General features: G+C 36.5%; 1 protein-coding gene across 1 annotated transcript in view; it reads left to right on the top strand.

Annotated features, from left to right (window-relative positions):
• The window catches only part of LOC121367823 (flocculation protein FLO11-like), a 92,451-nt gene that overhangs the window by 45,122 nt on the left and 25,177 nt on the right, over positions 1–22,152 (top strand). The window contains exon 2 of the mRNA XM_041492211.1: positions 18,570–18,677. Coding sequence (XP_041348145.1) covers positions 18,570–18,677 — 108 coding nt within the window. The remainder of the gene's footprint in view (positions 1–18,569; positions 18,678–22,152) is intronic.

The raw sequence follows: 22,152 nt of genomic DNA, 5'->3' as shown, positions 1-22,152 counted from the left end.
ACACTTTCCTTCGTTTATATTTGTTTATCTACTATATATATATATATACTTTTTAATTTGTCCAGTTCCAGCTAACATACAAAATTCATTGCTTTTTAATTCTATTCTGCATACATCATTTAGTCGAAATTGTAGACTATATTAGAATATTTACTTTTTTCATTGGTGTTTTACCTGCGACCTACATAGACGCTACAAACAAAGGAACATATTACATTATAAGAAGAAATATAGTAATATGTGGTATGTGGAACATATTACATTATAAGAAGAAATATAGTAATATGTGGTATGTGGAACATATTACATTATAAGAAGAAATATAGTAATATGTGGTATGTGGAACATATTACATTACAAGAAGAAATATAGTAATATGTGGTATGTGGAACATATTACATTATAAGTAGAAATATAGTAATATGTGGTATGTGGAACATATTACATTACAAGAAGAAATATAGTAATATGTGGTATGTGGAACATATTACATTATAAGAAGAAATATAGTAATATGTTGTATGTGGAACATATTACATTATAAGAAGAAATATAGTAATAAGTGGTATGTGGAACATATTACATTATAAGTAGAAATATAGTAATATGTGGTATGTGGAACATATTACATTATAACAAGAAATATAGTAATATGTGGTATGTGGAACATATTACATTATAACAAGAAATATAGTAATATGTGGTATGTGAAACTATTACATTATTACATTATAAGAAGAAATATAATAGCACATGTATATATATCAACCTCAAACTATCATGATTTGTCAAGATACCCGGGCTTCAATAATCTTGGTTTGTATTGAATTCTGATTACGAGTGTTTTGAAACCACAAATGTTTTATCCAGCTGCTTATAGCGTCATAACAACTGCCACTTCAAACGCTGTGTTTCGGTTTATGTTTCAATACCGAACGAGATGTTATCGACAAGGAATGTAAGAAGTACATTAGCAGTTAGACACAACAAAGTTACGATCAAATGAGATTTGTTACTGACAACAGACTGGATTAGTGCTATCAGACATCTAAAATATTCCACACAAGACAAACAACTTGGTTATTATTACTTAACTTGGTTAGTGTTACTTAACTCATTCACGTAGAGACAAAGGATTTGACCTTACCTCAACCTCCAGCCGTTGTTAATATAATTGGGCCATATGTTCAATACTGAAACGCTTATTTTTCTCCATGTCCTTTTAGAAGTCTTATGCATTTCTAAAACGATAAGCATAAAAAACACTCTACATTTGTGTAATATTCAGGAGTGTGCTGTTGTTTTATTTACCATGGTGATCTCAGAATACTGGTGAGCTAAGAATACAGAATACTGATGAGCTCAGAATACAGAATACTGGTGAGTTCAGAATACAGAATACTGGTGAGCTAAGAATACAGAATACTGATGATCTCAGAATACAGAATACTGGTGAGCTCAGAATACAGAATACTGGTGAGCTAAGAATACAGAATACTGGTAAGCTAAGAATACAGAATACTGATGAGCTCAGAATACAGAATACTGGTGAGCTCAGAATACAGAATACTGGTGAGCTCAGAATACAGAATACTGATGAGCTCAGAATACAGAATACTGGTGATCTCAGAATACTGATGATCTCAGAATACAGAATACTGATGATCTCAGAATACAGAATACTGGTGAGCTCAGAATACAGAATACTGATGAGCTCAGAATACAGAATACTGATGAGCTCAGAATACAGAATACTGGTGAGCTCAGAATACAGAATACTGGTGAGCTAAGAATACAGAATACTGATGATCTCAGAATACAGAATACTGATGATCTCAGAATACAGAATACTGGTGAGCTCAGAATACAGAATACTGGTGAGCTAAGAATACAGAATACTGGTAAGCTAAGAATACAGAATACTGATGAGCTCAGAATACAGAATACTGGTGAGCTCAGAATACAGAATACTGATGAGCTCAGAATACAGAATACTGGTGATCTCAGAATACTGATGATCTCAGAATACAGAATACTGATGATCTCAGAATACAGAATACTGGTGAGCTCAGAATACAGAATACTGATGAGCTCAGAATACAGAATACTGGTGAGCTCAGAATACAGAATACTGGTGAGCTAAGAATACAGAATACTGATGATCTCAGAATACAGAATACTGATGAGCTCAGAATACAGAATACTGGTGAGCTAAGAATACAGAATACTGGTGAGCTAAGAATACGGAATACTGGTGATCTCAGAATACAGAATACTGATGAGCTCAGAATACAGAATACTGGTGAGCTAAGAATAACAGAATACTGGTGATCTCAGAATACAGAATACTGATGATCTCAGAATACTGATGATCTCAGAATACAGAATACTTATGATCTCAGAATACAGAATACTGGTGATCTCAGAATACTGATGATCTCAGAATACAGAATACTGATGATCTCAGAATACAGAATACTGGTGAGCTAAGAATACAGAATACTGGTGATCTCAGAATACAGAATACGGGTGAGCTCAGAATACAGAATACTGGTGAGCTCAGAATACAGAATACTGGTGAGCTAAGAATACAGAATACTGGTGAGCTCAGAATACAGAATACTGATGAGCTCAGAATACATAATACTGGTGAGCTCAGAATACAGAATACTGATGATCTCAGAATACAGAATACTGATGAGCTCAGAATACAGAATACTGGTGAGCTCAGAATACAGAATACTGATGAGCTCAGAATACAGAATACTGGTGAGCTAAGAATACAGAATACTGGTGATCTAAGAATACAGAATACTGGTGAGCTCAGAATACAGAATACTGGTGAGCTCAGAATACAGAATACTGATGATCTCAGAATATAGAATACTGGTGATCTCAGAATACAGAATACTGGTGAGCTCAGAATACAGAATACTGATGATCTCAGAATACAGAATACTGGTGAGCTCAGAATACAGAATACTGATGATCTAAGAATACAGAATACTGGTGAGCTCAGAATACAGAATACTGGTGAGCTAAGAATACAGAATACTGATGATCTCAGAATACAGAATACTGGTGAGCTCAGAATACAGAATACTGGTGAGCTCAGAATACAGAATACTGGTGAGCTCAGAATACAGAATACTGGTGAGCTCAGAATACAGAATACTGGTGAGCTAAGAATACATAATACTGGTGAGCTCAGAATACAGAATACTGATGATCTCAGAATACAGAATACTGATGATCTCAGAATACAGAATACTGGTGAGCTCAGAATACAGAATACTGATGAGCTCAGAATACAGAATACTGGTGAGCTAAGAATACAGAATACTGGTGATCTAAGAATACAGAATACTGGTGAGCTCAGAATACAGAATACTGGTGAGCTCAGAATACAGAATACTGATGATCTCAGAATACAGAATACTGGTGAGCTCAGAATACAGAATACTGGTGAGCTCAGAATACAGAATACTGATGATCTCAGAATACAGAATACTGGTGATCTAAGAATACAGAATACTGGTGAGCTCAGAATACAGAATACTGGTGAGCTCAGAATACAGAATACTGATGATCTCAGAATACAGAATACTGGTGAGCTAAGAATACAGAATACTGGTGATCTAAGAATACAGAATACTGGTGAGCTCAGAATACAGAATACTGGTGAGCTCAGAATACAGAATACTGATGATCTCAGAATACAGAATACTGGTGAGCTCAGAATACAGAATACTGGTGAGCTCAGAATACAGAATACTGATGATCTCAGAATACAGAATACTGGTGAGCTCAGAATACAGAATACTGATGATCTAAGAATACAGAATACTGATGATCTCAGAATACAGAATACTGGTGAGCTCAGAATACAGAATACTGGTGAGCTCAGAATACAGAATACTGGTGAGCTCAGAATACAGAATACTGGTGAGCTAAGAATACATAATACTGGTGAGCTCAGAATACAGAATACTGATGATCTCAGAATACAGAATACTGATGATCTCAGAATACAGAATACTGGTGAGCTCAGAATACAGAATACTGATGAGCTCAGAATACAGAATACTGGTGAGCTAAGAATACAGAATACTGGTGATCTAAGAATACAGAATACTGGTGAGCTCAGAATACAGAATACTGATGATCTCAGAATACAGAATACTGGTGAGCTCAGAATACAGAATACTGATGATCTCAGAATACAGAATACTGGTGAGCTCAGAATACAGAATACTGATGATCTAAGAATACAGAATACTGGTGAGCTCAGAATACAGAATACTGGTGAGCTAAGAATACAGAATACTGATGATCTCAGAATACAGAATACTGGTGAGCTCAGAATACAGATACTGATGATCTAAGAATACGGAATACTGGTGAGCTCAGAATACAGAATACTGGTGAGCTCAGAATACTGTCCTTGTCATAATTCTCGGGAGTAGGCGTCCTCCTATAGATGAGGCACTAAACACAGATTCATAGAATCAACCACTATTTTGCCAAATGCTTATTAGATTTTACATTGTGCAGAGATACGACCTTGACCATGTATTACGGTTTGGTGTACATATTTATAACAATTAGTCGCTTGCTACTCTTTGACCAAACCTTGCTACACTTTAACAAAAGGTTGCTACACTTTGACAAAACATTACTACTCTTTGACAAAACCTTGCTACTCTTTGACAAAGTATTAGTACTCTTTGACAAAACCTTGCTACTCTTTGACAAAACCTTGCTACTCTTTGACAAAACCTTGCTACTCTTTTACAAAACCTTGCTGCTCTTTGACAAAACCTTGCTACTCTTTGACAAAACCTTGCTACTCTTTGACAAAACCTTGCTACTCTTTGACAAAACCTTGCCACTCTTTGACAAAACCTTGCCACTCTTTGACAAAACCTTGCCACTCTTTGACCAAACCTTGCCACTCTTTGACAAAACCTTGCTACTCTTTGACAAAACCTTGCTACTCTTTGACCAAACCTTGCTACTCTTTTACAAAACCTTGCTACTCTTTGACCAAACCTTGCTACTCTTTGACAAAGTATTAGTACTCTTTTACAAAACCTTGCTACTCTTTGACCAAACCTTGCTACTCTTTGACAAAACCTTGCTACTCTTTTACAAAACCTTGCTACTCTTTTACAAAACCTTGCTACTCTTTGACCAAACCTTGCTACTCTTTGACAAAACCTTGCTACTCTTTGACAAAACCTTGCTACTCTTTGACAAAACCTTGCTACTCTTTGACAAAACCTTGCTGCTCTTTGACAAAACCTTGCTGCTCTTTGACAAAACCTTGCTGCTCTTTTACAAAACCTTGCTGCTCTTTGACAAAACCTTGCTACTCTTTGACCAAACCTTGCTACTCTTTGACCAAACCTTGCTACTCTTTGACAAAACCTTGCTACTCTTTGACAAAACCTTGCTACTCTTTGACAAAACATTGCTACTCTTTGACAAAACCTTGCTACTCTTTGACCAAACCTTGCTACTCTTTGACCAAACCTTGCCACTCTTTGACCAAACCTTGCCACTCTTTGACAAAACCTTGCTACTCTTTTACAAAACCTTGCTACTCTTTGACCAAACCTTGCTACTCTTTGACAAAGTATTAGTACTCTTTTACAAAACCTTGCTACTCTTTGACCAAACCTTGCTACTCTTTGACCAAACCTTGCTACTCTTTGACAAAACCTTGCTACTCTTTTACAAAACCTTGCTACTCTTTGACCAAACCTTGCTACTCTTTGACAAAGTATTAGTACTCTTTTACAAAACCTTGCTACTCTTTGACCAAACCTTGCTACTCTTTGACAAAGTATTAGTACTCTTTTACAAAACCTTGCTACTCTTTGACCAAACCTTGCTACTCTTTGACAAAACCTTGCTACTCTTTGACAAAACCTTGCTACTCTTTGACCAAACCTTGCTACTCTTTGACAAAACCTTGCTACTCTTTGACAAAACCTTGCTGCTCTTTTACAAAACCTTGCTACTCTTTGACAAAACCTTGCTACTCTTTGACAAAACCTTGCTACTCTTTGACCAAACCTTGCCACTCTTTGACAAAACCTTGCCACTCTTTGACAAAACCTTGCATAGTATATAGAATCTATTCTAAAAATAATAGTTATGTATTATAAAATATTTCTGGTAACCTTTGCTATGATTTTTGTTAAAATACAATATAAAAATATTCATTAGAAGAAGTGAGAGAAAACAATTAAGAGTTTGTTTACTCTTTTTCCTCTAAATTTAGTCTTGGTTAAAGCCGAACTACGCCTATCTCACCACACTTTGATATTTTACACAAAGCCATGTTACGTCTATTAAAATAAATAAATCTGATAAACTCAAACCAGCTGCTTTGATGTGGGTGAGGGGAGTATGTAGTGTAGTTTCATAGTTCACTTAACCTGATATCAAGAAAGGTCCATTGTTTGGTCATGCTGGGCTTAAGCAATTGTTTTTCATCCTGAACTGGTGGGCGCTACTATTGCTCATAGAGTTTACAATACAAGGTCATGTTTCCTCACACTACATGGTCACAGATAATACTAGTATATACTGTTCCTGGGGTCAAACTTTTCTATTAGGAATTATAAAAAGTGGGCGTCACCGGACTTGCCTCCTATAACCACGAGGGGCTGGATTCACCTCTGTGGTAGGGCTCTCACCTTAGGTATTATGAGTCAAACAGACATCGATGTGAAAACCCCCAGTTGAGAGGAGTGATTAGTAGCATATAAAAGATCCCTTGCAGCTAATCAGTAAAAGTAGCCTATGTGGCGGCAGCTGATTTTACTTTCACACTCTAAGTATAGTTTAAAAACCGGTCTCGGTGGCGTCGTGGTTAAGCCATGGAACATAAGGCTGGTAGGTACAGGGTTCACAGCCCGGTACCGGCTCCCACCCAGAGCAAGTTTTAATGACTCAGTGGGTAGGTATAAGGCCACTACACCCTCTTCTTTCTCTCACTAACCACTAACAATTAACAACTAATCCACTATGTAAGGATTTAAACAAGGTCCTCTCTTTTTTTTTTAAAGATATTTTGAGTATTAATTAAGGATATTATAAATTAAGTTACAACGCAGATTATTTCGTTACCGATGTAACAAACTGACTCTAAATTAAATCGAAAACAACTATACGTGTGAAAACGAATGCACAGCAATCGGTCACTACTTATCATTTTCTTAATTGGAAAAGCAAACACTACATGATTGTTGCATCATTGATTAAACGACTGAATTTTATGTACATATCAATGCATTGATATTTCCTTCTATGCTATGTACTTGAACCTAAATGACTGTCTCTAGAAATAAATGAAAGCATTAGAAGAAGACGCCTTGATACCGACTTGGTTGCCATTCCAAACGCAGTGATTAGTAAAATAGTTCAGTCCATTAGTAGACTTATCAAGAGAGATACAGATAAACTGTAATTAATTGCTTTATTAAAATACCAATATATCTGAAGAACAAACCCATTTTCCATAATCAAAACCGTATCTCTGCACAAGACAGTCAAATGGATATTTTAACAAAATCATGATTGCTTGCATGAATTAGGTGTCTTGTCCTCAGGAACACTCGCACTCCCCAGGAGATCTTTACAGAACGTTACATCCTTGCACCGCTGCAGGAGGACTGCCACTCCAAAGAGTTGTTTAATCAATCAAAACATGCACAGGATAGAGTTCAATGGACAATATATAGCTGTGTTAGCATGCATGGGATTGCACCCAGGAATCACTGTCAAAACAGTGATGCGTTCAGGTGTTCGCGAAAGATGAGCATATTCTGCCCCACCGGTGGCACCCGCAATTTGCTGTTGATTGTATGAAGACATTTTATGTAGTTGAAATTTAAGAATATTTATATCACGTGTTTTAGCTCTAAATAAAATAAATGAATGAATGAATGAATGAATAAATACAGAGTTAATGTGGACAGAAGCGCGACCGTTCCACCTGTGTCCACGCTACATCTCGCCAATGGATCCATAAATGCTGGGTATTTATTTATCCTCTTTCCTTACTAGAAATATGAACACACGCAGCAGGTCATTTCTCACAACAGGAACTATAATGAATGAACTATGACCCGAGACCAAACCGTTTACTCGTGACACCTTACATTTTCTCTTGATAATGATGATAATGATGATGATGCTACTTATAATGGCAATGATAATGACGATACTAATGCTTTTGCTAGCTTTCACGAAGTTAATCTAATATCGAATCACGGTTCACACTCGCTGACCTAGGTACATACTCCAGCAGTTACCTGGGCGAAATGTTCAGAGTAGAATCTAGTGGTTGGAGGTTAATGAGGAGTGTTATGTAGTGACCTTACACCTCCTCAGTGAATGGGAATTTCACTTACCGGCCTCGGTGGTATAGTTATTAACCCATCGGACATATGGCTGGAAGGTACCAGGTTCGCCTCTCCGTACCGTCCCTCGGGCGAGTTTAACGACTCAGTGGGTATATGTAAAGCCACTACACTTCTCTCTCACTAATCACTAACAACTAACCATTAACCCTTCGTCCTGGACAGACAGTGCAGTCAGCTGATGTGTGTGCATGTCTTGGACAACGTCCTTGAAATTTAATGGATATAAGCACGAAAATAACTTTAAAAGAAAAAAAATGAATCTCACTCTGGGCTGGAGCCAGTACCAAGATACGAACCCAAGATCCACCAGCCTTAAACGTGGTGATATAATTCGATTAATTTCAACCTGCGTTCTTGTTTATTAACCAGTTAAGATTCTGGTATGCTGCCGTTGACAGACGCTTCATCTATCCTGGCTGTGTGCTAATGGTTAGTAACTTAGTCCGGGTCTTTCTGTGTTAGTGGTTAGTGAAAGAGAAATTAATATAATGGCATTACACCTACCCACTGAGCGATCCCATCAATACCAGCCATCAGACCAATGGCTTGACCACTATTTGTTTATTTTATATTTTATTTTATTTTATTTTATTTTATATTTTATTTTATTTTATTTATTTTATTTTATTTTATTTTATTTTATTTTATTTTATTTATTTATTGACTCAACAGGAGTAGCATCAGCAGCAGCAGCAGCAGCAGCAGCAGCAACAACAACAACTGCACCAAGACACTATTTATTTATTTATTTATTGGCTTAGCAGGAGTAGTAGTAGTAGTAGTAGTAGTAGTAGTAGTAGTAGTAGTAGTAGTAGTAGTAGTAGTAGTAGTAGTAGTAGTAGTAGTAGTAGCAGCAGCAGCAGCAGCAGCAACAACAACAACAGCAAAAACAAAAACAACCTCACTATGACATCTGGCAATGTCGTGCACGTCAGTTTACTGCCGCATGTTGTCCTAATCTCCCTTAAGACCCGGATTACCAATAGGAAATTTGCCGGAACTCATTAAGTGGAGAATTATGGCAACCACGTGCACATGCTGCCCGTCCTCGGAGATTGCTTGGCTATAGAAAATAAATATTACATCAAATGTGATCATATTATTGTATTGTGAAGAGATCCAATCATGGTGTATGACAAGGTTGTTACATCAGTCGTATGTTATACTCGACCAGTGTGGACAATGTATGTGTTCTTTAATTTAAATGGTCAGTGACCTGTTTATTATTTAAGGTAAAAAAAAATTGAAAAAGTTATAGAACATAATTATAGACAAAAACCTCCACACACACCTAAAATAAAAATAATAAATGTTATTAAGAATTCATACCATTAATTAGGATTATAAATTATCTGGCACAGAACACAAAAGGAAATTATAATATTGCTCAGAATGTAGATATATGTGTTTGTTAGTTTTTTTTTTTTTTGTGTGTGTGTTTGTTGTTGTTGTTGTTTGTTTGTTTGTTTGTTTGTTTTTGTTGTTTTGTTTTGTTTTGTTTTGTTTTGTTTGTTTGTTTTTTTGTTTCTTGTTGATGGGTTGTTTTTGTTTTTTTTTGTTGTTGTTTTTTTTTTTTTTGGGGGGGGGGAAGGTCAGTCGATTAGTGATGTGTAAAGAGAACGTTTCGTTGATAACCTTTGCTGTTCATAATGAGAGTCATTAATAGATATCATACATAAATATATATACTATTTTAACCACGGATGTTTAACTCATAAAAATACAAACATCAAAATAAACGTAGCTTGAAATAGTTTCCAAATACCTGCATTTCCGAGGTAATAAAACAGTTTTGTTAGTTGTCAAATCTCACTTTCAGCTTGCTTTTGTTATTCTTTTTCCATTCAAACTTATCACAGTAGTGTTTGTAGCTACATATTTCCGGCCATCCGTTTCGTTCTGAATTCGATACTTTTTATGTTTTATGGATGAACAGAAGCTACGTTGGTCTTGAATAACAAAGGACTGAAGCCGACAACTTGAATTGAAGTTCACCCCTCAAATAGACATACAGTAGACCGCCTGATACAAGACCCACTGTAGAATGTGTAGTGAAACAGACATATCTTTAAGTATAATATTTATCACAAGAAGCAATCTAAGTAAACTGACCTGCATAAAGCAGCCACCTGTTTAAAGAGTCTTTGATATCTTATAACCAATTGGGCGGCGGTGTAATATTGGTTTGACTGTACTTCTAGTTTCATCTTGGTCTTTTGAATAAAGCTTTGTGCGTTCGTCATTGTGTAATTCTGTCGACGTGGGATTAGGTTAATAATATATAGGATTACCCCTGCCACCCCCACTTGTCAGAAACTCGTCACAAAACAGTATTTTACCAACTTGTTGACGATCCTAGTTTCCTTAGTCTAGGTATGAAGATTAATGGTACTTAGGTTTGTATGGTGTACATTTAAATGTCATGGTCTATTTTGGTAATAACAACCGAAACCAAAATAACACTTGGGGATATCTTTATATGTGCTTGTGTGGATACGTATATGCTTGTGGCTGTGGTGTTTGTGTGTGTATGTATATATATACATACACACACACACACACACACACACACAAATTTCATATATATATACATGTATATATATATATATATATATATATATATATATATATATATATATATGTATATGTATGTATGTATGTATGTATGTATGTATATGTGTGTGTGTGTGTGTGTTTGTATGTGTTGTTGTTGTGTGTGTGTGTGTGTGTGTGTGTGTGTGTGTGTGTGTGCGCGCGCGCGCGCGTGTGTTTGTGTATACATGTGTATATCCCTGTGTGTTTACGCGCGTGTGTGTGTATGTGAGCTAGAGAGGTAGAGCACAGGAGAGAGAGAGAGAGAGAGAGAGAGAGAGAGAGAGAGAGAGAGAGAGAGAGAGAGAGAGAGAGAGAGAGAGAGAGAGAGAGAGAGAGAGAGAGAGAGAGAGAGAGAGACCAGAGACGCACACAAAGGACGATAGAAAGAAAGAAAGGTACTTGTATAACTAAATAGGATCAGAATCTTGGAATCCTTTTTTTCTTCTTCTTTTTTTTCTATTTCTTTCTTCTTTTCGTTTAAGATTTTCCACAAACTATTTTTTTCTTCATTTCTATAAACTATCTGTTTTTCTTTATGTGTTTTGTGTGGCTACATGAATACATTGTGCATGCGCATGACCTATTTAGAACAGTCGTGTGACTCTGTCGACTGTACCTTTCAGCCGAGATCGCGTTCATTCACCAGCCACAGAACTATTACCGGTTACACGTACACCTATACCAGTCAATTATCCAGCTGCCATTTCGCCGTGTATCTCTATACATCTGACATTCAACGAGACACGCAAACCGCTGTTGTCATTTCTGTGCATACATGCATACCAGTGATAGCGCACTGTATGTAGGCTACACTGTATGGGACGTGAAATAGTCAACCCATTTGGCACATTTTCAACAATTAAAAAATTAAATTAAATTAAATTAAAATAAAATAAAATAAATAAAATAAAATAAAATAAAATAAAATAAAATAAAATTAAAATAAAAATAAAATAAAATAAAATAAAATAAAATAAAATAAAATAAAATAAAATAAAATAAAATAAAAATAAAAATTAATTTATAATAAAGTTTCTATTCAGTTAGGTAGCTGGAAGGATCGATTATTTTTTTTTTTTTTTTTTTTTTTTTTACCTTTTATCTATACTCTAACATTTTGAATTAAGCGATCGAGAGTTATTTCCCTTTAAATATTAAACGAATAACACTACGAGTGGGTGAGTGATACCGTTTAATCTTACGCAAGGGCGAGAACATTTTTAAACTCAGGACGCCTGTAGATGCATTCTGAGCTCAGCAATTGGTCACAATTGTTTTATTGGGAAACCTTAATTACTCATAAAGAGGATATTTTATAGAACAATTACAGACAGCCTCGACCTATTCCCGAATTGTTTTTTTGCATTACGCACATGCGTAGGCCTGCTGTGCGTTATGTTACTGTGCCTTTGTTATTAGCTGTTTCAAAACATCGAATGAGCGAAAGCGAGTTGGAAATGTTTTAAAGATAAATGGTATATAATGGACACGAAAATGTAATATTATATATATTACATTTCCTAAAAAATTGGTTTTAAATCGAACTAAATCTTATTTATGAGGCTTGCGCTTGCAGTTAATTTATACGTCACAAGTACAGCAATCAGTGTTAGGTTAACTTATACGTCAGAGTAATCAATTTCGACAGTGTTTATTTCAATGGATAGTATGGCTGTGACGACCGGGTCACAATTTAGGAGCAGCCAATTGTATGTCTTTAAATCGACACATTATGCCATGTAATATCATAACGGATGCGTAGGAAATATATTTGTTGAATAGTTGCTTCCGTTGTGTTTTCTTTATTTTAAATGAATATATTAGTTTAATATATATTTTGTATGATGAACAATTGAATATATTGTATTGCAATTGTATAACTTTTAAAAGTACCTTAAATAAATAAACCGCTGAACATTCAGTAGCAGATGTAATTATCTGAAACGTTTTTAATTTATGTTTGTATATGAGTACTCGGATATTTCTAGTTAACCTATATTCGCCGTGTCTCCTTTTACCTTCTTTCATGAGTCTATAATGTTTCTTTTGTTTCTATCATAGTCCGGGATCCAAGGGCTTCATATTTTGATGGACCTGACTCCGCAGAAAATATATAATACTTTTGCGTTATTTGCTGGAACACACATTCGTTGTAAATAACTGGGTGGTCTGCTTTTCTGGAGACCGTGGAAAAAAACAAAAAAACAAAACAAAAAAAAACAACAAACAAACAAACAAAAAATAAAAAAATAAAAAATAAAGAAAATAATATATAGTCAATATTTTGAATAGCTTTTCGAGTTTTTGACAATAGACCTCTTTCACATTCCCATTGCGCATGTGCGCGAAGAGTACCGTCCCTTGCCGAATTGAACGGTATCGAGGCTATATACAAATTGGGGGGCATGGTCGACAGTTGTCATGAGCTTCGTGAGCAGCTTCGTGAGCAGCTTCGTAGGAGCTGTGAATCTCTAGCGACTAACGTATATGTACATGTATATGTATATTTCGCATAAGATGTTAAAATGGCTGCGAAAAACAGTCTACTAAGTTTACATCGGAATGGTTTAAGACCAAAAGCAGTGAAACATTAACATAGATGAAGTCTCCGGGGCCGCCCTTTCAAGGGTATTTTAAAATTAAAAGATTCATACAATAAAATTAACTTTAGTAGAATGTGTTTTTTACTTTTAACAATTAGAATTATAGTTAAATACTCACGTGGATTTTCAGTGATGTTTAATTCTCCACATGTATCAGTATTTAAAATTTAATAAAATATGCCTCCCCTTCTCCCTTTCTCCCTATAAACCCCAACAAAACCCCTAACTCAGACCTTTATCTCAGCTCTATTTTCCCCGTATCGTTTCATTAAAAAAAGACAGTCGTACAACTACTAATCAATGTTACAAGTCTATCCACAAATTATTTATTTATGTATGTATTTACTTATTTATTTATCTTATTTTGTTTATTATTTTATTTAATTTAATTTATTTTATTTCACTATCATTTATATCAGATACATACTACACTTGAAATAATATCTGATATTTACCACTGTAGGGGAACAGATGTGTATATAAACTTTTTTGCATCGGATGTGGAATTACTGTCAAGCGATACATCGGGTTGTACGTTCGGAACACGTCAAAGGTAGGTAGTAAGAATATTGCTTTTACAATGGTTTCCTTAATATTTGATGCTAGTTACGATTTCTTGATTATGTCCATGCTTTGTCAAATGATTTTATCAACGTATTGCGTAAAACAGCTGTTATTTATTGTATTTGTATGTGTTCAATCATCAAGACTACATCAAGAAGACCCAAACATTGCGAATGAAATCACCATAAACTTAGTTATTTTTTGCTAAAACATTTTCAAACGTGTACAGAAACAAACTCAATTCTATTTAGTTTAAAAACATTTACACAAACCCTACAATAAACATGAAACATATTTTCAATTAATTAAATTCTACGTTGTTTAACAATCGACGTCTGTATAGGTTGTTTTAATAATGTTGTATAGGTTGTTTTGATATTAGGCAAAACAATTTGTATAGGTCGTTAGATTTTGAATTTATTATGACCAGCTTTAAAATATCAAAATATCTTTTGTAAAAATATATTATAGAATGACATGAATATATAGTGTAATAATTATATTATTTATATTTAATTTATATGAGACATCGTTTTTGTTTGTTTGCAGGAGCACAATGGCGGACACTCAATATATACTCTTCAAAAGAAGAAACGCAAAACCACATTGTCGTAAAATTTGGAGAATTGATTTAATTATTGAATGGTGAGTCCGATAATTACCAAATGTTGCAGGATTGTTCATAATTCACTCTAGTCCATTGTGAGTAAGTGATAGGACACACCACCAAGGCCAAGGTCATCTGGAGTCAATACCGGGTGTGGCCTCCGCGTGTGTTGACAACTGCCTGGCACCGCCTGCCCATTGAAGCAACCAGAGTACGGATGACGTCCCGGGGGATGGTGGCCCACTCGGCCTGCAAGGCTGCTGCCAGCTCGGGCAGGGTCTGGGGCTGTGGTTGTCGCTGTCGGAGGCGTCGGTCCAACTCGTCCCATAGATTCTCAATTGGGTTCAAATCCGGTGATGTCGATGGCCAAGGAAGGACATTAATGTTGTTGTTCTGTAGGAAAGCCGTTGTGAGACGTGCTGTGTGAGGCCTGGCGTTGTCATGTTGGAACACTGCGTTGGCGTTGGCCATAACTGGAACGATGTGTGACCGGAGGATCTGGTCAATGTAGCCCTGTGCATTCAGGTTGCCCTGCACGTGGACCAGGTCAGTTCTGCCAGTGTGTGAGATGGCTGCCCACACCATGACACTACCCCCGCCGAATCTGTCCACTTCCTGCACGCAGTTTGCCGCATAACGTTCACCACGACGCCTATACACGCGACATCTTCCATCATGACGTCGGAGCAGAAATCGGGACTCGTCACTGAACCACACCTGTCTCCATCGCAGTTGAGGCCATTGTCGATGAATCTGGCACCACTGCAGTCGGAGTCGACGGTCTTGTGGTGTTAAGATGACACCTCGAACTGGACGTCTGGCACGAATTCCTACCTCACGTAGGCGGTTCCGTACGGTCTGGTCGGATATCCTGCGCAAACCTGGTATTGCTGCGGCTGTGGAGGTGGCAGTAGTCAATCGTTGCCGAAGGTGGCGTACCCGGATGTAGCGGTCCTGCCCGGGGGTAGTGACCCGTGGTCGACCGGATCTAGGGAGGTCACGTGTTGATCCATGTTGCTGGTAACGGTCCCACAGTCTGGAGATGGTGCTTGGGGACACATGGAATGCCCTGGCAACGGCCGTTCTGGATTCGCCTGCGTCTAGTCGGCCGATGGCATTGTTTCTCTGCGGTTCACTGAGACGTGGCATGTCCTGGATTGTCAACTGTCGGCCAGATACAGAGGCCAGGCAAGCGAACACCCTGCACTTTTATACTGTCGGTGTTCATGTTGCACGTGCAGACAACGCACGTGCAGTGGTGACATGGTTTGCACGTGGCTGCGTTTTTGCGAATATTCACATTTTGGAACTTTATTGTACAGTAGTTGCGTTTTATCGAATGTAACCGTGGGAATGTGTTTGGGACATGCAATGACCTTATATTCACAAAGCATGAACCGGTAGGAAACATAAAATCGGAGTTATAACCCATTTGTACCCTTTTGCGTTTCTTTTTTTGAAGAGTATATTATTTCAGCCCATATCCGATATTTACTGCGTACGAATCCGAACCGATGATTTGTCGGGCGTTAACAACAAAATATGTTTTATTTCGTGATAAGCAATAATTCACAAATGTCTCCAATAAGTCTTGTTGGATGTCGACAGAATCTTCGGGTTCCCTACTGACAGAATAATTAATCATGGAGATATTCACATTCCTATTGCGTGGCCTTCCATTGTATATGCCCCCCCCCCCCCCCCCCATCCCCATCCGCAACTTGTCGACAGGTCTATTTTTGCGAGATCTCGGATTATCAGGACGTTGAACAAATATATATGTCTTCAGTTCCCAACAGACAGGATAGCACGAACCACAGACCTTAATATAGTTAATATATTAATTCGAGTTATTGATCACTGGTTGGAGCGAGATAACTGACTGACTTTAAAGACGTGACATTATTACAAAACCAGTACACGCATGTGAGACATAAAATACAACTACAATAAGTCACAACATTTATTTATGTATGTAATTGAAAGAAAACCTACATATAAATATTTTTAAACCATAGTGTTTGATATCATTTTATTTATTTATTTATTTATTTATTTATTTATTTATTTTATTTATTTATTTATTTATTTATTGTTATTTTTTTTAATGAAAAAGTTTAGAAATGTTATGTGATTTCAGAGTATAAAATAATGTAACTACCAAAACTGAACGTAAAAGTAAATACAACAGGAAGAGGGCGTAACTACGTATGTGTTTGGTGAGTGTAGCGGGGGAGGGGAGGGGGAGGGCTTTTGGTAAAGTATTTAGGCATGCACATTATTATATCTCATGCTTTCGCTGTTTACGGCTTTACCCCCTTCTCTACAATAATTTCTTTAGGCGACTATGTCTGTAAATACGTTTACTCTACAAAAATGGCAGTTGCAAGAAAACAGTAATGTCAACTGAAATCTCCACCCAACTTTTCAAAGCTTTTCAAGCGCGTGTTTTGTATTTCTAAACACACCGCGTGGCTCTTGATGTTCGTAGCACGCTGCATGCCGTATAATCCCCATGTCCTCCCAGCCCGTAACTGGGGAACCGAGGTGTAGATCCGTCACATGGAATTTCGTAACAATAAAAAATTGACGCTACATTAAACTGATTGCGCGAGATGTGTTCAGCGACATGGACTTAAGTCGTATGTTTGTGAAGGTTGTCGGGTCATTTGTTCACAAGCGAATCTATGCTCTCCAACAAATGTCATTTCTGCCAAAAAAACCATGCAGGAAACGGCAGATTGGGCAATTTAGGATTGTTTAGGAGGTTACGTGGTTTGTTTCACATTCATGAACAGGACAACCAGTTGTTGTATTACGTATTGGTTTGGTTTTTACATTAATGGATAGAGTAACAAGTTCGAGTTTTACTTCTTGCTTTGTCTTTCGCGACTGAACAAAACACCGAGTTCTTGGCTTATGTTACTTTAATGGACAAGACTTTACGTTCTAGCGTTACAGATTGGTCTCTGTTACGTTACTGGAAAGAACAGCAAGTTCCATCTCTATCTCTTGGTTCGTTTTCCGTGAATGAACAAACCAATGATTCCAGCATTGTTTCTCGGGGTAGTGCTACCTTAATGTGTTCTTGCTTTGTTTGATGTTCACGAACAAGACGAGCAGCGTTGGCTTCGTTCTGGCTTATTTCATATTAATGGACAATGCCACAAGATTCAGTTTCATTTGGGGTGTTGTTGTTTTTTACACAAGCGAATTGAAACAGCCACCGATTTCAAATGACCTTCTTCATTTGCTTCTCATTAATGGACAGGAATATTCTGTACAACTTTAGTTACGTGCCTCAATTCAAGGAAAAACTGTGTCCTAACGTCCATTAATATTTTATGTGTCCCAAGACAAAAATAACAATTCAAGTTTTTTTTCAAGTGAATCTGGATTCTCCGTTTCATTTTTATTTTCTGATATATAACATCAAAATTGGAGAGAAAAAAAAACAATACTATGGATGCTCTATCCAATATTTTACTTCTTTTTTAAGACATTATACAACAAGAACAGTTGTGAGGAACAATTTTTTATACAATTGTTCAAGACGAATGGATATGGAAGTTGATAACAAGCATAATCTGTGACATATACATGTATTCAATGTGTAGTAGTCTATAGGCGTGTTAACACAGAGCAACGCGGATGAGTGATATGTGATTACGTCAGAACACTGTGTAGAAAATGGATACGTTGACGTGGACGCCGTCGTTGATGACGATATCGGAGATTGAAACCGCCTTCTTACATTTACAGGTTCGAGAACTGGTTGGAAGATGTACGTGCCCGATTCAGTTTCCCATGTTCAAGGTCGGGGAAGGAAAGTACCAGATTGGAGATTCCAAAACGCTTATATTTGTCAGGGTAAGTTTTAAATTGGCGTCAATATTATTATTGGAAGGACTTTCCTTTGGCACTGTCGCTAACCCTAACCATAACCCTAACTCTATTTATTATAAGTATTTAGAATGTTCTTTATACGCGACAGTGCCAAAGGAAAGTCCTACCGAATTGTTTTATTAGAACTTCACAATCTTCTGGACGGCGACTAGCCCTTTTGGGACAGACTTCCGAACGTTCCAGCATGAATGCTAATACTATCACTAACCTTAATCTTAAACCTGAATGGACTGAATGCTGGAACGTTCGAAAGTCTTGCCCCCTTTTGTGATTTCTATACTGAATAACAAAGGACAAAAGAAACGCAAATACTATTTTAGTGCTCTTTAATTTATTTAAATTTATTAAGTTTTAATTCCATATATTTTTGTGTCTTTTAAAAAGATAAAATTAATGTCTTGTGAACATTTTACGCCCATTTTGACAGTCTACAGAATTAATTGTATTACGAAAAAAGAATTATATTAAAATACACGCGTTTCTTTTGTTGTTCAGTGTAGTTTATTTTTACAAAATGTTACTACTACATGTTCCTGAGTAGATTTATTTTTTCAATAACAATATATTGTGTAGCTTTACTTAACGTAATAGTTTTCAAAGAGATCACGTGTTACTTTTAATACAATTTACTACAATCACTTGTTATTGATAGGTTTTACATCATATACATTTAAATATCAACACATTAATATTTGGCGATCCCAATTTAACACTCTCCGGTTCTAATTTATATACACATATTTATATTTTAACTGGCTAAAAATGTTATAATTTTACTTTTCTCAGCACTAAATGCACTTCTACTGTATTTTTCTTTACATGTCTATGTTGACAGTTATTACTCCAATTCTATAATGTAGGGAAAGGTCTTTCTGTATATAGGTTACACCTGTTGACCAATCTCATCTTTTAATATATAAATATTGTTTAAACCACATTTTGGCATGAGTTTGATCCGTACCCCTCCCCCTTCAATGGTTAGGGTAGTTTTAGGTATAGTGTTAGGGTTAGTCTTTAGAGCCTTTGATATAGAAGGGTACGGGTCGAACTCTTTCCACATTTTTTCCCTCACAAATAAACTGTCCTGAGTTTGTTGTCATTATAAGATGTTTTTAAGATGACAAAAAGGGCATTTTTAGCAACTAAAATTACACATTAAACACATTTTCTAGTTTAGAATATCAGTGTCTGTATATTAATTTATTGTGTTTTTGGTTATCCTAAGGAACACACGCAAACACGTTCCATTTTTTCCTTTCAGTTTACCAATGGTACGTTTGTTCCCTGAATAATAATTATTTGCCTGTTTTAAAACAGTCTCGTGTTTTATTTAACTGGTAAACCTGTTTGTGTGATTGAACAGACACTGTGGGCATGTCAATAAAACTACATCCGTGTCAAGGTCAGCAGTGGACTGACCAAGTTGCGAAGTTGTCGGCCTTTAACAAAACTGATGACATCACGAAAACAAATTTGATCATTTAAATAAATTTACGTGTGTTTGTGCGACAAACACATCGTGTCAAAACTGAAATCATTTGTTCATGTTGTCGTACTTCGAGATCAAATGATGACATTCTAAAGTCGCGTTCCAGACGGTCCGATTGGTTTTAAATTTAATGGGTAATTAAATTTAAAGCCAATCGGACAGTCATAATTTTATAAGAAGCCACTTGTCTTAAGAGGTCACATGTTCGTTCTTCTAAACCATCTAATATAATAAAAACAATCCTCTATTAAGCAGCTACCTGGTTTAAAAGGTCACGTTTTGATACTAACTTTGGTGGCTGCTTAACACAGGTTCGACTGCAACAGATACATGTTGATATCAAAGATAGCGACTTCATTAATCGGTTTTTAGTAGGTTTGTTTAGAAAGGAATGTTTCTTTAATCGCATCGCAACACATTTTTAAATACAGGTGTTTCGCACCTAACATAATTAAATTATGGTTAGTTGTACATATAGAAGAGAAACCTGCTGCCGTCGCACAAGCTACCCGTACTGAAAAGCAGGCCATCGTGACATAGGCAAATTGATCACATAAGATCTACTGGTGCATTAATTTATTCATTCATTTGTTATTTTCGTGCTTATATTCAGTTGAGGTTCAGGCACGCTGTCCTGGGTACATACTTCCGCTATCAGGACTGTCTGCCAATGGTTAGTGGTTACTTGTTAGTGGTTATTGACTAGTGAGAGAGAAGAGGTGTAGTGGTCTTACACCTACCTAGTGAGTCGTTAAAACTCGCTCTGGGTGGAAGCCGGTACCAGCAGGCGAACCCAGTACCATCAAGCTTTAAGTCCGATGGCTAAACAACTACGTACACCATCGAGGCCGCTACTGCTGCTAATTGAAAAGTGCAGTCTGTATGTCAATACATTTGTATAGCTAGGATTTTATATTGCGGAGCCACCCAATTTAAGGTTTAAGGGGTCGGGGACAACCACATTGCCTTATGGGGTGACTGGAAATATAAAAGATGGTGGAGGACCCCCCCCCCCCCCCCCCCAGCTGTGAGTGGAGGGGAGCATGACCCGCTCTGGCTATGCCAGTGTAACGGTAGCCGATTCTTCACCCATTCTCAAGATTAAATGTCGCAATGATCACAAGTTGGTGTTTTTAAAGAAACATTCCTTTCAAAGACCGATAAATCATGCATCAATTTTTATTTTAGGCTTCAAATATTGTTCAATTTTAACTTAGATTTGAAATGTATAATTTCATATTATTTTGTCTTAGGCTTCCAATAGCCTTGAGCTTCATGAAATGGACTTAATATAAGTTCCATGTGATTGCCAAAAAATGATTTATAGCGCACCCTGTAGTATTACTAAATAGCATTATCGTATTAGACTGGTAATCCGCTTTCGTGGTGTGTTTTATATGAATGAATGTCACGTGATATTAGGAACTGAATGTTACAAAATGATATAAGCGGATGCGATTATCTTTCATTATATATTTTGTATGCTGTAAACAGTTCAATTTATTCATTTACATGTGAACTTTGGTCCACAAAAGACGCCATACGCCTCATTACAGGAATATTCTATCCAGGCTATGATTTAAATGCCGAGTAATTTTGTTCATGCGTTTCATTCAAAGAGCAATTTAAAACTCTGCTCTTTGCTATTATGTTAATTTTAAATATCGTGGAGCAAGCTTTAAATAAAATAATGGACACATAATGGAACTCTGCCATACCAAATCATGTATTATAATGTTAGTATATAAAAACTTAATGATATCTGTATCCGGTTTTAGAACTACTTTTGTTACACCGCTCCCGATTTACCAACAGCTTAACCGATTCATCTGTGCGTGCGATTTATAAATTCAATTTATATTTTAATCAGATTTCGAGAAATACGTGTAAGGATTATAAAAAAAGTCGTAGGTTTATTTATACATTCTGAGAAAATCTTCCAGTAAATTA

This window comes from Gigantopelta aegis, chromosome 3 (genome assembly GCF_016097555.1).
Source record: "Gigantopelta aegis isolate Gae_Host chromosome 3, Gae_host_genome, whole genome shotgun sequence".
Classification (NCBI taxonomy): Eukaryota; Metazoa; Mollusca; class Gastropoda; order Neomphalida; family Peltospiridae; genus Gigantopelta; species Gigantopelta aegis.
This window is presented reverse-complemented; position numbering and strand designations above follow the sequence as displayed.